This window comes from Dasypus novemcinctus, chromosome 7, assembly GCF_030445035.2.
Source record: "Dasypus novemcinctus isolate mDasNov1 chromosome 7, mDasNov1.1.hap2, whole genome shotgun sequence".
Taxonomy (NCBI): Eukaryota; Metazoa; Chordata; class Mammalia; order Cingulata; family Dasypodidae; genus Dasypus; species Dasypus novemcinctus.
The window spans coordinates 134,366,944-134,381,808 of NC_080679.1; the positions used below are offsets into that span (position 1 = coordinate 134,366,944).

General features: G+C 48.5%; 1 protein-coding gene and 1 long non-coding RNA gene across 8 annotated transcripts in view; one reads left to right on the forward strand and one right to left on the reverse strand.

Annotated features, from left to right (window-relative positions):
• The window catches only part of SAP130 (Sin3A associated protein 130), a 77,652-nt gene extending 70,640 nt beyond the window's left edge, over positions 1-7,012 (reverse strand). For 3 of the 7 annotated variants that reach the window (XM_058301190.2, XM_058301187.2, XM_058301191.2), the window contains exons 1-2: positions 6,094-6,183; positions 5,191-5,308 (exon numbers count right to left, since the gene is read on the reverse strand). In XM_058301190.2, coding sequence (XP_058157173.1) covers positions 5,191-5,308; positions 6,094-6,156 — 181 coding nt within the window. In that variant the 5' untranslated portion in view covers positions 6,157-6,183. Of the gene's footprint in view, positions 1-5,190; positions 5,309-6,093; positions 6,207-6,886 lie in introns of those variants that run through there. The other 4 variants (XM_058301189.1, XM_058301192.1, XM_058301188.2 and 1 more) reach the window with 3 other exon arrangements.
• Positions 7,013-7,204: 192 nt separating this feature from the next.
• LOC111763984 (uncharacterized) lies at positions 7,205-14,430 on the forward strand. The gene is made up of 3 exons (XR_002796698.3): positions 7,205-7,349; positions 8,668-8,733; positions 9,674-14,430. It is a non-coding gene; the product is annotated as an uncharacterized lncRNA (long non-coding RNA).
• The last annotated feature ends 435 nt before the right edge of the window (positions 14,431-14,865 follow it).

Sequence of the window (14,865 nt, forward strand, 5' to 3'; positions counted from 1 at the left end):
GAAAGAAACTTAGGATAGTATGGAATCCAAGACCATATAATATTTACAACAAATTTCTCAGTGAAAATCCCTAAGCAGAGAGAATGTGGCAGTACTGATCATGATAACAATGCAAGCATCTTTTGAGACTCAGCAATTCCACTTCCAGGAACTTATCCTATAGAAACACAGCATACACGTGAATTATTTAACCATTTTTATACTGATAAAAGATTTACGAAAACTGACAGGTCCATCAATAGGGAATTGGCTATAAAGTTATCCCACTATTGAAAACCATGTCACAATAAAAATAAAACGAGGTTTTCTATGTACATGCGATAAGATCTATAATATACATTCAATGAAAAAAGCTAGGAATAGAACTGTGAAAACAGAAGTAAAAAATCACCCAAATATGCACTGACAACATACACACACACGGAAATTTGTATATGGACAACCTAATTTCAAAATTATCTTGGTTGCCTGAAGGGAGAGAAAGTGGATGACTGGGGGTCAGGGATGGGAGAGAGATTTCTGACTGTGTATTTTCTCTTTTGGGCTTTTGAACCAAGAGAACACATAACTCATTAAAATTTTTAGTTAAAAAATAAACACTAACATAATAAGAAGAGTTCATGAAAACATGAACTCATACCTATCATTTTTCCAAAATTCTTATTTTTCAGAACATAAAGAGAATACAGTTTATTAAATAATTTGGAAAAGTACAAAAGAAGTAAAGCTCCCTCCAGAAAATCTATTCCCACAGGCACCCAACAGTTAATATTTCAGTGAAATCTTCATACTTTTCACCTCTTTTAAATTTTGGGTGTGTTTTTTATTAATTTAACTTTGTATTTAAGTGTAAGGCACATAAAGATAAGTGTATAAATGTTAACTGTAATCAATTTTCCCAAACTCAATACACCTGTGCAACCAGCACAAGAAATAAAATATGGCCAATCCCCCAGATACTCTGTTTGGCCCCACTCCAGTACCTCTCTCCCAAGGCTACCCACTTCCCTCACTTCTAATGTGACATATCAGTGTTGTCTCTTTTTGAACTTTACGTAGACTCATAACAAACGTACCCTGTTGTGTCTGGCTTCTTTCACTTGGACATATGAAATTCATCCGCCTTACTGCATGTGGCTGTAGATGGTTCATTCTCAATGGTGTCTAATAGAAACACCACTGTGTAAATAAACCACAAATTTTCTACCCACTTTATAGTAATGGACATTTGGCTACTTTTTGGTTTTTGCTATCACGAACAGCAGTGCTATGAATATTGTTGCACATGTTTCTTGGTGAATATATGTACCAGTTCTGTTGGCTATATACCTAGAAGTAGAATTGCTGAGTCATATAGAATGTAGAACACAGCATCACTTTTTAAAGGCTAAATGGAATTCCATTGCATAGATGTACTAAAGCTTTCTTAACTGCGCTATCACTGATGAGATTTTAGGTTAGTTCCATTTTTTTCCTATTATCAGCAACTTTGGCTGAATATACAAAGATCTTTAAGCCCTTGTCCAGTGATCTCTCCAGGAAAAAAATTTCTGAAAGTACAACTGCTGGCTGGGAATACTAATATTTTATATCTTATTGCATACTAACTTTTCCCCCAGATCGTTTAGAATTTTTAAATTTTGACTTCTGAAATCACTTTATTGAGGTATAATTTACATACAATTAAATGGTTATTCTAAGAGTAAGGAGTTCAATAATTTTTTTTTACAAACATCCTCACCAACACCTCGGAGCAGAAGGGCTAGGTCAAATTGGCAGGTAAAGGTGGAAGGCCAGAGTACCTTCCGTTCCCACCAGCAGAGGAAGGGAGTCCAGCTGCTCCTCACCCTCCTCATCGCTGACCCCACAGCCATGCCAGCAGGTCTCTCACTGTGGCTTTAATTAGCGTTTCCAAGATGACTTGAGATGCTGAACGTCTTTTTAAGCGACCACTGGCCATTTATATATATTTTATTTTGTGAGGTATATGGTTCATTTGTCCAATTTTCAATCAATCACCTTTATGTATCATGTAAAGTTCACCTTTAAAATTAGATAAAATTTTACAAAAGTATACAGTTGTATAACCACAATAAAAGCATGATATAGAACATTTTCCATCACTCCAGCAAGTTCACTTGTGCCTCTGCTGGAATTTCCTCCCTTCCATCCCCAGCTGCCACTGATCACTAGAGTTTTGCCTTTCCTGGACTTTCATATAAATGGAATCACACAATATGCTGTGAATGGCTTCTTTCTCTTATAATGCCCGTGGTGTGTACTGGGATTTTGTTCCTTTTTATTGCCAAGCAGTATTCTATCATATGGATACACCACTATTTGCTTATCCAGTCACTGGGTGGTAACATTTGGGCAGTTTCCACTTCAGGGCTATTAAAAATATAGCCCCTATTAACATTCAAGTACAAGCCTTTGTATGAACCTATGGTCTCATTTATCCTGGGTAAATAAATACCTAGGAATGGGAATCCTGGACAGTGTATATTTTCCTAAAAGGCTAGAGCATTTTGCATTCCTGCCAACCAAAGTGTAAGAGTGGTACTTGCCAGGTCCACAACAACTGCCAGGTTTTCTAATTTTAATCATTCTAGTGGGTGTACAGTAGTTTCTCATTGTTTAAGTTTGCTCTAACCTGAGGATTAATGATGTTGAGCATCTTTTCATGTGCTTCTTTGGGATTCATATATTTTGTGAAGTGTCTACTCAAATATTTTACACACTTAAAAAAAAATCAAATGGTTTGTCCTCTTACAATTGAGTTGTAAAATTGACTTTTATATTCAGTATTTAAGTCCTCTGCAGAAGTATTACATCTTCATTCAGTCTATTTTAATTTTGATAAAATCCAATGTTTTGATTTCTTCTTTTATGAATAATATATTTTGTGACCTAGGAAATTTTAGCTTACCCCACTGAATTATAACCACTGCACTAAAAAAAAAAAAAGGACCAAAAACGTGTGGGTCTATCTGAATCCTCCACACTGTTCCACTGATTTATAACTCTATCTACAGTCTACAGTCTTGTTTACTGTTTACTTTACAGTAAGTCTTGGCATAAGGTAGCAGAGTCCTCCAACTTTTTTTTTTTTTTTTTGGTCAAAATAGCTTTGCCTCTTCTAATTCCTTCTAATTTCACTATCAATTTTAGAATCAGGTTAATAATTTTTCAAAGCCTGCTGGAATTTGTTTAGATTTCTTTGAATCTACAAATCCCTTTGGGTAGAAGTGATATCTCAAAAATAGTCTTCTAATCCATGAACATGATACATCTTATTTTCTAGGTTTTCTTTAATTTCTCTTAGCAATGTTTTAGTTTTCAGACTATTGGTCTTGCAAAAGTTTTGGTAAATTTATACCTAGGTACTTCATGCTTTAAAAAAAAGTGGTAACATACACAACACAAAATTTCTCATTTTAACCACTTTCAGGTGTAGAAATCAGTGATGTTAATTACAATCACAATTTTTGCTACCATTTCATGTTTTGATATTACTATAAATGATATTTAAAAACTTTCACTGTTCACTGCTAGAATTTATAAATAACTATATAATGAATTTGTAAAAAAACTTTCATATACTTTTAAAGTGCAATTTAAGAAATAAACTTCCATATACATATACGCTTTTCAGAAGTTAAATTACAGACATTCTGTTCTTAGCCAATGATTCAATGATTACCTTTTCATTTAGTCAACAAGGTTTGAAAGCAATTATTCCTAATTAACATCTTTTAAAATGAGCTATATAATTCCTTGCAAAGAATAAATGTTTAAAAATATTCTTTAGCGATGCTTCTTTACAACAAATTATGAATTTGTTTCAAGGATAAAACACTGTCAAAAGTATTTGTTAAGGAATAAAAGAACTTCGAATCTCTCAACAAGAACTTACTGACCACTCCTTTGAGCTCTACTGTGTAGTAAGGGCAGCCTACATGAAGGGGCATGAGACAGACAAAATCCCGGCCCTCGTGCGGCCAGTCTAGGAGGAGGTCCTAACTGGACCTGTGGATGATGGAGTGGGCAAGGACGCCATTAGCAGAGGAAGTGACATCTGTGATTAAATCTGAAGAACAGGAATTAGCCAAAGAAGTGAGTATGAATAGGAAGAAGGAAGACTGCAGCGGAAGGGATGGAATGTACAGAAGCCCCAGGTCATGAAAATGGGGAATTTGCATTATTCATTCAACAAGTAAGTAGATATTATTAAGCAGGAGGCATAAAGTAACTTCAGGTATCGACAAGTCCAATGAGAATGAAAATAAACTGGAAAAAGTAATTAAAAAGAAAAGTAAAGAGCTAGAAGGCAAAGCAGCAGGAAATTACATGGTCATACATCAGAGGTAACAAGAAGACAAAGCAATTATGATGATGCCGGAGTTCTTGATTTGAGCAATGAGTAGACGGTGGTATCATCTGCCATAAGGAACACAGAAAAGGAGTACTGCACTTCACTTTGCAATGCCACCTTTTGATTTGATACAAAGCAAGATGAGAAAGAAAACACGAGAAAGAATCAAGAGGAATGAAATTGAAAAGCGAAGGAATATTCCTCTTCCGACTCCCAGGACACTTGTCACCCACAGGGCTCTGCTACCTCAGCACCACTGGCACGTTAGGCCAGATCCCTCTGTTGTGCAATGGCCTGTGCGCAGCAGGCTGCTGAGCAGCATGCCTGGCCTCAGGCTGCTGATGCTGTAGCACCCCCAGCTGGGAGGAAAAAAAATGCCCGTAGACATCAACAAACATTTCCTAGTAGGAAAATCATCCCCCCACTAAAAAACACTGGTCTACACCACTCAAAGCACCCGATCTTTTTCAAACCTATTTTCTTAGATAGCACCCAACCTATTTCCTTAGATAGTAAACTCCTAAATGGCACGACCTATCCTCTACATGCCTTTGGCCTCCCTCATGGAGCTTTTACCGTATTTCTGTGCCTTGAACAGGAGCATATCCAAGTATTTTAAAAATACATTCTGTAGGCAAGCTTTACTAAAAGTTGCATGTAGGTTCTAAACATGTAAATGAAGTCTTGTGTACTGAATACATCTCTTCCTCAAACTAAAATTGCTTGTTATTTATTGAAATTTGAAAAGGATTTTGCTAATTTTTAAATTAGAAAACTGGCAACACTGTTATATAGCAGAACATATTACATCTTACCTGCAGCAGCGGGATTTATCAATCCTGCAGAACCACTGTTTGAAATCTGGGAAGGAGCTTGGCTCAATCCAGTGGAAGGGGTTCCTAAACGAGGGAACTGTTGAGAACTCATCTCCACCTGCAGTACATACAGTCATGATTATTGCTGGATTCTGAGATTAGAAGCAATATTGAGAAATTATCTTCCCTTAGAAAAGCAAATGCAGCATCATTTTTCTAAAAAAAAAGAATCTCTTGTGATGATAAACAGTGCAGAAACCATCTAAATTCTGTAAGTTTTAGTGTGTGAAGGCTCAATTGGTAATAAAATCATTTCTACAGTGCTGGGGAGACTATGACTCTTCTAAATAACCTGTGGCTTGCTACACTAAAGAGTCGATATGGAATCTTTTTTTTTTTTTTGGTTTTTTTTTTCCTTTTTACTACTATTGACATGGAATCTTGTACAACAGCCTTAGGACCGCTATCGACACAATGCATGTGTGCCTATCTGTGCCAAATTTTAGGGAGAAACACAAGTCTCCACGAAAGCTTCAACCCTCTCACCAAGGTGAACAGAACTACTCTCAATCCATCTCAGAATTCGGAGAGAAGAGGCGAGGTCCTAAGTGAGGATCAGAAGTCGTTCAAGACCTGACCCGAAAGAAATTCTCTAACGCATTTTTTTGTAAAAGGCCTCCATTCACCGATTTCCCTTTTTCCCAAACCCCCCACCGAGCCCGACGGACGCGAGACCTTCACTAAACTCATGTCCCACTTCTTCCCCGGGAGCCCAGCTCTCCGGGTCTTCCCCCTTCGCCCTCAACCCGTCCCCGCCGCGAGTGGCGGACACGTTTCCAGCCACTGGGGTCTCCGAGGCTCCGTCTCGGGGGGGTCCCCAGAACAGCAGGCGCGCCCGGGTACCTGCAGCCGCCGGCCGCCGGCCGCTCCCATCTCGCCGGGCGCGGGGTGCCGCGGAGGGCCCATGCCGCCCGCAGCGCCCGGCGGGAGGTGCGGAAGACGCGGGCCGAACGTCGCTGTCCAGCCCCGCCGACCGCAATCGCCCCCGCCGCCCGGCCGCCTCCCCGCTCCGGGATCGCGGCCCGAGCCTCCTCCCGCCGCCCCCGCCACCCATTGGCCCGGCGCCGTCCGTGTCACCCGGAGCCAGCGCCAATCCGCCGCGGCCGGCGAACCCCGGGCCCGCCCCGCCCCCCCGCCGGCGGCCAGCCAATCAGGCGCGAGCCTCGCCAGGGCGCCCCCAGCCCCTCGAGCCCGGGCCAATGGCAGCAGCAGACGGGCGCTCCCGGCAAAGGGGGCGGGGAGCCGGCAGGCCCCGCCTAGGCCGGGTCTGAAAGCGGCGGGCGCAGGGCCCGGATGTGGAGAGTCACTTTAAACTGCTCCGGGAGCCAAACTCCCTGGGCCGTCCGCCCGCGCGCCCCGGCCTGCGCTTCCCCGCCCAGGCTCGGCCCGCCACGCCCCCACGCCGCGCCGGCCCAGCCCTCCCAGGCGCCTCTCCCTTCCCCGCCGCGGGACGCCGGCTCCTGCGGCCCGCCCAACCGCCGTGCGCGGGTGGCAAAGGAGCCCAGGTCGCCGCCGGGGACGACAAGGTCCACTGCCCTTCCCCGGGACGCGCAGCGGGATGGACGCTGCAACCCGGCGCGGCGCCCCGCCCCCTCGCCTCCTCCCCTCCAGGCTCCGGCGCTCGTCCCGCCATTACCTGGGAGCTGCGCCGAGTGGCCGCCGCGCCGCCTCGAGCTCTCCCCCGTGCGCCCGCCGCCTCCGGGGCCGCCGTCCTCGGGCTCCGGACCCGCCGCCGCCGCCGGGGCGCTAGCGCTCTGCCCCCCACCCCTCAGTCCAGCGCCGCTGCTTCCGCCGCCGTAACGAGCCTCCCCCCGATTGGCTGGGGGTGTCCCCGCCCTCCACGGAGGAGGCCAATGGCTGCTCAGTGTGAGCGGGGAAGCGGGAGGGTCCGCCTCCCGCGGCCTCGGATGCTTCTGGGAAATGTAGTCCGCGGCGCAGAGAGGGCGGGCCCGACGGGAGGTGGGAGCCGGGGCGGGGCCTGCCGGCGACCTGGGCCGGGACCGCACACCCCTCTGCGGCCGGGAGGTTGTCTACCTGGTGTCTTCGCGGAATGGGAAGACCGTGGGTCCCCCCGCTTTGCCTTGGCCCGACAGCACTAGGTTCCGTTTTCCTGAAGGGCCGGGGGAGTGCGGCGCGGGAAGAGGGCAATGGAGGCCGCGCTGCTGTGGCCCGCAGGGGCTCTCCTGGTCGAGCCCGCCTCCGCGCCCCCTGTGGCGCTCGGGCTCGCGTTGCCGAGGCCCAGGCCGGCAGAGCGGGCGGGCTCGGGGAGGGGATCCTGGCAAACGCCCCTGGGCGCGCTGCCCGGCCCGTAAAGCAGCCCAGGGGCACGGGCTGGTGCCGTTTTGTTTTGTTGGGGGTGGAGGGTGGAGTTTTTACACCTGTAGGGGCCGTGGCCCAAGACGCTGGGGCAAAACCAGGGTCTGCTGGACGAGATTCGTCCCCAGCTTCCCTCCCCAGGTGGCAGTTTAGGCCCGGGAGTTCTGATGACGGTATAAATGGGGCTCACATCCCTTCTTCCTGTCACTGCATGGCTAAGACCGCTGCTTGCTAGGAAGAGAGTAGCTCAGGGCCCAAGAGTGAGCCTCAGATACCAGCCCGCCTCCCTCAAGCTCCTTTTCTTTTTCACTTTCTTCTCTTCATTCCCAAACATCTTCGAAAAGTAACTCACTTAGCATACAAGTGCTGTACCAATCCACGTCGCTGTCTTCCAAGCCCCTCAAACGTGACATACTGACAAGCTTTGACTGGTTTGCCGCACTTACCGGTCTTGCCTCCTGGGTTCCTGGGCGTGGTTAAGGGCATCACCATCATTTCTGCCTTTAGTTGCAGGCTTCTTACTCCCCACTCTTCCCTCTCCCAAAGTTGCTATATTGCACTGGTGATACACTTGTCTATGTCCTTTGCAATCACTTTGTTAGCCTCGCCCCGAGCCTTCACCGTTCCCTGTCTGCGTCGCAGTAGAGCAGCCCTCGCTCTACTCTCCTAACCCCTGCCTGTCCTTCACAGGGACACCGAATCACTAACCTGAGCTTTTCCACCCCATCTGTGACGTTCCAATAACTTCAGAATACATTCCAATCCCGTAAACCCAGTATTCAAAGACCTTAATAATTTAGCCCCTCCTACCTCTCAGATGCTGGATATTCTTTTTAACACCAGTTTCCATCAGTTCTCCACAGTTTGGTGTCCAGGGTTTTGCTCAAACCTGAAATACTCTGTCCGCTTCAACTTTCTGTAATCATCTACTAGAGTTCTGCCAATTCTGTAATTCCTGACAGAAAAAAAAAAGTATATTCTCCAAGAAGTCTTCCTCAAACCCCTTTCCTTTCCCCAATCTCTAGGATACCCCCGTGGAATTTCCTCAGTACCTCTATTACAGCACTAATTTGTGCCTATCTTTTATTCCTTCTGGAGTAGGAGGAGAGAGAAATGACTCATCATTGTATCTTGCATCTATGGGACTTTATATCCAGGAGGCATTCAGTATGTGTTTGCCAAGTATAATCACCAACACATCTCCAGTACATGAATGAAATCTGAGTTGTCCTTAGTTACCAGGGACAGTCTCTGTTGCTTTATTTGTTCATATCCCCATTCCTCATATAGCGGACCCTTGAGGGAAAACGCATGCTATGCCCCTGGTTTTGTTGCTGGATTTTGAATTCCCATCCACTGAGCTGAGTAAGCTAACTGAGTCTGAAGACATCCTTGTTCTCTAGCCAGGTTGTCCCTTCCACACTCAGGTATTCCAGCACCTGCCAAAGTTCCATGAGCTCATTGGTATTGTGGTTTCTTGAAAATGATGTCTACACAAGATAATACGGAAGGATTGTGCTGTAACGGGCACACCTGCTGGGTATTTTTCTAGAGAAGGGCCCTCTGCCAACAAGGAGGACAAATTCTCAAGGCAAGTGACCTGTGGTAGTCAGTCCAATGCCAACATGCGGTCTGCCAGTGCTGAGGAAGGTCTCCCCAGCCTCTCCGCCATCGGAACCCAGCTGGTTCTTACTCTGGCAGGACCCGGCGGGCTAATATATAGAGTCCTTGGGGGTTCTCTAAGTGCAGATGCTCCCCTTGGCCCACATTCCCAACCAGGGAAAGCCTCGCCCCTTCCAGTTTCCTCATCTGTAAAATGAGAATACTTATTTCAAATCTTGTATAGATGAAATGAGCCATTCCTATATAGGCTGTGGAAACTTTGAACTCACATCCATTGTTTTTTATAACCATCAGTTTATTATCTAGGCCAAACTCAGTCCCCCATCCTGTACAACTGCCCCCACCCCAACTACACCTACACTCTGTGCCATGGACAGGCTCCAGGGGGCGCCCCTCATGACGCCCGCCTCCTGGTGTGCACGCCCTGATATGTTTCCTTTCCCTCCAATGTGGGCATGACCTGTGACTTTCTTCTAACCAACAGAGTATGGCAAAGGTGATGGGACGTCACTTCTGTGGCTGTGTTCTAGCACGGAAGACTGTCCTGCTGGCGGACTTGCTCTGGAGGCTTTGCTGGCTGGCTCGATGAATTAAGCTGCCACGTGGCCCATGTGGCAAGGAACTGCGAGAGGTCTCTGGGGACTGCAGGCAACCTCGAGGAGTCCAGGCGGCCTCCAGCCAAAAGCCAGCAAGGGGCCAGTCTCGGCCCTGCAGCGGCAAGGCCATGAATTCTGCCAACAGCCTGGGTGCTCTTGGAAGCAGATTCTTCCTTATCTTCTAGACGAGAAGGCAGACTCTGAGTCACCTGCTTCGGGTCTAAGCCATGCTAAGCCATGCTTGGACTCCTGACCCATGGAAACTGCAGTAATAAATGTGTTGTTTTAAACTGCTCAGTGGGTGGCGGTTTGTTATGCAGCAATAGATAACTGATCCCAGGAGCAGGAAGGCATTTGATCCAATGAAGCTATTTTGTAGGAGAGTTCTGTCCAAAGCAGCAGCAATGCAATTAACCAACCTTTTGAGAGTCTCTCTGGAATTTGAAAATGATGGAGAGAGTATAGAAAGGGCAGAAACAGAAAAGCCTGAGCCCTATGAGAGCCGTAAGAAAACTGAGCCAGGAAGAGGCCGAAGCTATAACCACACTCTGGAGATTTCCAGGGACAGGTGGCAGCAGGACAGCCCACAGGGGCAGAATCAGGGAGGGACCAAGTCACTAGGCAGTGGGTGGGCAATGCACAAACACCTCTGGCCCTGGTGTGTTAGTGCAACCAGCTGGCCCAGTGCCTGGAGCCTCTTGGCTCTTCACGTATGACCAGTGTGAACAGCCATCTCCTTTATAGCCAAGCATGACCTTCTGATAAATTTACCTCAGCTGAGCAAGTCTGACTGGAGACGTCAAAAGCTGCCAAGTGAAAGTGTGAAGTCTGAAGGCAGCAGTCCAGGGCTGAGAGGGTGGCTGTACCATCTTGCTGCACTGCCATGTTTTCTGCTGCCTCATGATCAAAGTTGGCAGCGCAGCTCTTGCCACCACATCTGCATCCTAGCCTGGAGGAAGGAGCAAAGAAGGCCACATCCCTCCCCTATAAAGATACTTCCTTGAAGTTGCATGGGATTATTCCACTTATATTTCATGGCCAGACACAGATGCTTCGTGCTGCAGGCAGGCTGGGAAATATAGTTTGTTAACTCAACAGCAGTGTGTCCAATGAAGATACTCTTTCTAAGAAAGAAAGGAAGGTTAGATATTCAGTAGGCGACCAGCAGTATTTGCCACAGAACTCACCCAAAGGCCAGAAAGAAACACAAAAGGCAGAAAGGCAGTTCTTTCACTCCAGCCTCCGTGGGAAGTTGAGATGTCAAGGAACCATGAACACGGCTGTCAGCGATTTCCATGGTAATAAATGCCAGCACCCTGGAGGGGCTGCTGGCCGCAGAGCTGTGCGTGTGACCTCATCAGAGGGGACGTTTATGGGATCAGCCAGACAGGAGGGATCACCCAGGGATCTTGAGAAGCAGAGGACAGCGCCACATGTTCCATGCCATGGCCAGGAACTGCTCATTCCACCCGTGGTACCAGCGGTGACCGGCAGGCACTAAAGAGAGGCTAGGTTTGCTATCAGACAAAAATGACCAGCCACTGTTACCGAAATACAAAACAACCTGTGGGGGCAGAGTCAGGGGACTGGTACTTGTGACGATGATGATGATATTTTTACTCCCTTCCCTATGTAGCACGGAAATCCCCGCTGAGAAGTGTTTAAATGTTTCTCATAGAAGAACCGATGAACCCCCGTCACCACGGGCAACTGGTGTCTTGGCAGATCCACAGTCCTTCCTTTTAGGAACTCCCCGCCTCCAAAACCCAAGTGGTTTGGTGGAGATGACAATCATGGGACCCTCTCCCTTGGTCGCAGGCGTGTGACCCCAGCTGGGAGTAGTGGATTCTCTCCTATGAACTGGACGTTTCAGTAGAGACATGCAGAGAATGAAAGCATTGGCCACCGAGCCAGTCGATGGCAGCCCCACAGAGGTACCAGAGACGCCCTTTCTGGAGACTGCTCCATGGACTCTTCCTTGGGTTCTGGATCTCTCCAGAATGTGTACGTATTAGTTTTCCCTTGTTGCCGTAACAAACTCCCAGAAACCTAAACAACACAAATCGATTAGCTTATAGTCCTGCAGGGCATACATCCAGTGCAAGTCTCCTTTGTGAAAATCAGGGTGTCCCCAGGCTGCATTCCTTTGTGGAGGCTCCAGGAGAGGATCCCTTTCCTTGATCCTGTGGATTGTGGGCAGAATGCAGGTCTCTGGGGCTGAGACCCCATTTTCTTGCTGCTATTAGCAGAGGGCTTTTTCCAGTTTCCAGAGGCCAGCCCATTCCTCCATCTTCAAAGCCAGCATGGCAGGTTGCGCCTCCCTCCGTTTCACATCTCTTCTTCTTCCGTCTTTTCTCTCTGACCCAGCTAGGAAAGGCTCACTGTTTTTAAGGATCCCTGTGAGTAGATCAGGCCCACCCAGATAACCCAGGACAATCTCCCCCATCTCAAGAACTGTAACCCTCGTGACACCTGCAAGGTCATTTTTGACATGTCAGGCGATGGAGTCACCAGTTCCAGAAGTGAGGGTGTGGGCATCTTGGGGTGGAAATCATCTCCCCCAGCGTAAATGTCTGATTCATCCCTGGGGGTCAGGAGACCTGGTTTCCGTCTCGGCTCTGCTCCTAGGTAACTGACTGCTGCTGGGCCAGTCACTTCATGTCTTTGAGCCACCAGGTCGAGGTTCACATCCTGGGCAACCATGTAGGCAAAGCCTCCCAAACAGGCGGACCCTGAGGCAGGGCTCGTGGTCCACGGCAGGTGGAACAGGCCAGATACCGGGGGCATCTCGGTGTGCTGAGCCTGTTAGTGAAATGAAGCTGTTCCTGCGGAGGTGTTTTAGTTTCCTGGTTGCTAAAGCAAATACCACACAACAGTGGTTTAAGCAACAGAATTTATTGACCCTGGGTCTTGAGGCTAGAAGAAGTCCAAACTCAAGGCTTCACTAAGGCGATGCTTTCTCCTGGAAAACTGGGGCGTTCTGGGGCTGGCTGCCGGGGACCCCTGGTGCTTTTCTTTTACTGGGCAGTGCACACGGTGGCCTCTCCCGGCTTCTCTCTCCAATCCGGTTCTCTTGGATTTCAGCTTCTTGCTTCCCATGGCTTTAATCTCTGTAGTCTCGATTTCACTCTGCTGAAAAAGGACTCCCACCACAGGGCCAGGACCCCCGTGGAAGCGGGCCACGCCTTCCCTGAAGCAGCCTCATCCAAAGGTCCTCTTACCGGGCGTTCATCCCCACGGCAATGGATGAAGTTTAGGGCAAGGTTTTCTGGTGTACGTAGCTCCAACCCCCCACAAGAGGAGAGCCGTAGAGCAGGTGGGAGAAGCCCATCAGCTGTTATGTTGGAGGCTGGCCTCAGGCTGCACGTCCAGGGACAGCGCAGGACACCAGAGCCAGGGGTCACTGTGAAGGCAGGAAGGAGCTGAGCTAGGAGAGCGCCCCTGCTGATGGCCAGCCCTGCCGGGAGAGGAAGGCCAGCAGCTGCAGCGGCCCAGCATAGCTCGGCAGATGGGCAGCAGGGCCAGACCGCGCCCCCCTCCCAGGCCCCCTGCGGACCCCAGGGCCTTTGGAGGCGCTCATCTTGGCTCCTCGTGACTCTGGGTGGCCTCGTGGCCTCAGGCCCTCTGAACAGCTGGGCGTGTTTCAGGGCCAGGGCAGTGGAGGAGACCTGATTCCACACGGGACAGTGACCCCAGCCTTCCTTTCCCCTATCACAGGGAGGCCAGGGGGTCCCAGGAAGCTCAGTGGCCTCTCGGGAAAATCCCTGGTGTCCCCCTGCCCCGCCTAGCGGCTTCATACTGACCACACGTTTGGCTGTGTGGTCTGCAAAGCGGTCAGCCGGAGTCCAGCCCCTTCAGGAAGAAGGCAATCCAAACCCGTGCCCGCGGGACCATCGCGACCGCCTGGCCCTGGAGGAGGGCAAGGCGCAGAGTCCAGCCCACTCCCGCCCTCGGCCCTGCGTCTCGAGTCCACCCAAGCCTCTGCTCCAGGCTGGGCCGCCCACCCCAGGACCTGTGCCCTGCGCCTCCTTACCCAGGAAACCCGCCTCCTGCAAAGAGGGAGCGTAGACCACGCGAGAGATTGCTGGGCCGCCTTTTGGTATTTGGCTATTCTTCCTGTATTAGTCAGTGGAAGGGGTGCTGATGCAAAATACCAGACATCGGTTGGCTTTTACAAAGGATATTTATTTGGGGTAGGAGCTTACAGATACCAGGCCATAAAGCATAAGTTATTTCCCTCATCAAAAGTGTATTTTCCCGTGTTGGAGCAAGATGGCTGCCGACGGCTGTCAGGCTCAGGCTTCCTGGGTTCCTCCCTGCCAGGATCTTGCTTCTCTTTCCTTCTTGTGCTTGCATCCCAGGGCCCCAGCCTAAGTCTTCAGCGTCAAACTCCAACATCAAAACTTCAACACCGAAAACCTCCAACATCAAAAAGCTCCAACTCTGTCCTTTGCAAGGAAGGGGTGGGGACGCAACACCCTACTGGCTCAACATAATCCAGTAAAATCTAATATGCCAGAGAAAAAGACCAGCTTACAAACAGAATCCAAGATTTCTTTTTGGAATTCATCAATCGTATTAAACTGCTATACTTCCCTATTTATTTTTTTACCAACTTAAAATAAAAATAACTTTGTGTTATAGTAACATGCATATATATATACACACAACTCACAATTTCCCATTTTAGCCATGTTCACATGCACAATCTAATGGTGTCAGTTATCTTCACAATGTTACATTAGCTTCGCCTACATCGATTAATCCCAAATTTTCATCCCCTCAAACAGTTTACCTCGGTATTTTTTTTTTAATGATTTCTTTCTTTCTTTCTTTATTTCCCTCCCCTCCCTCCTGCCGCCCCCCCCCCCCGCCCCCGCTGCCCCAGTTGTCTGTTCTCTGTGTCTATTTGCTGCGTTGACTTTGTCCGCCTCTGCTATTGTCAGCGGCACGGGAATCTGTGTTTCTTTTTGTTGTGTCATCTTGTTGTGTCAGCTCTCCATGTGTGCGGCGCCATTCCCCGGCAGGCTTTTTCTTTCGTGCTGGGCAGCTCTCCTTACGGGGTGCACTCCTTGCGCGT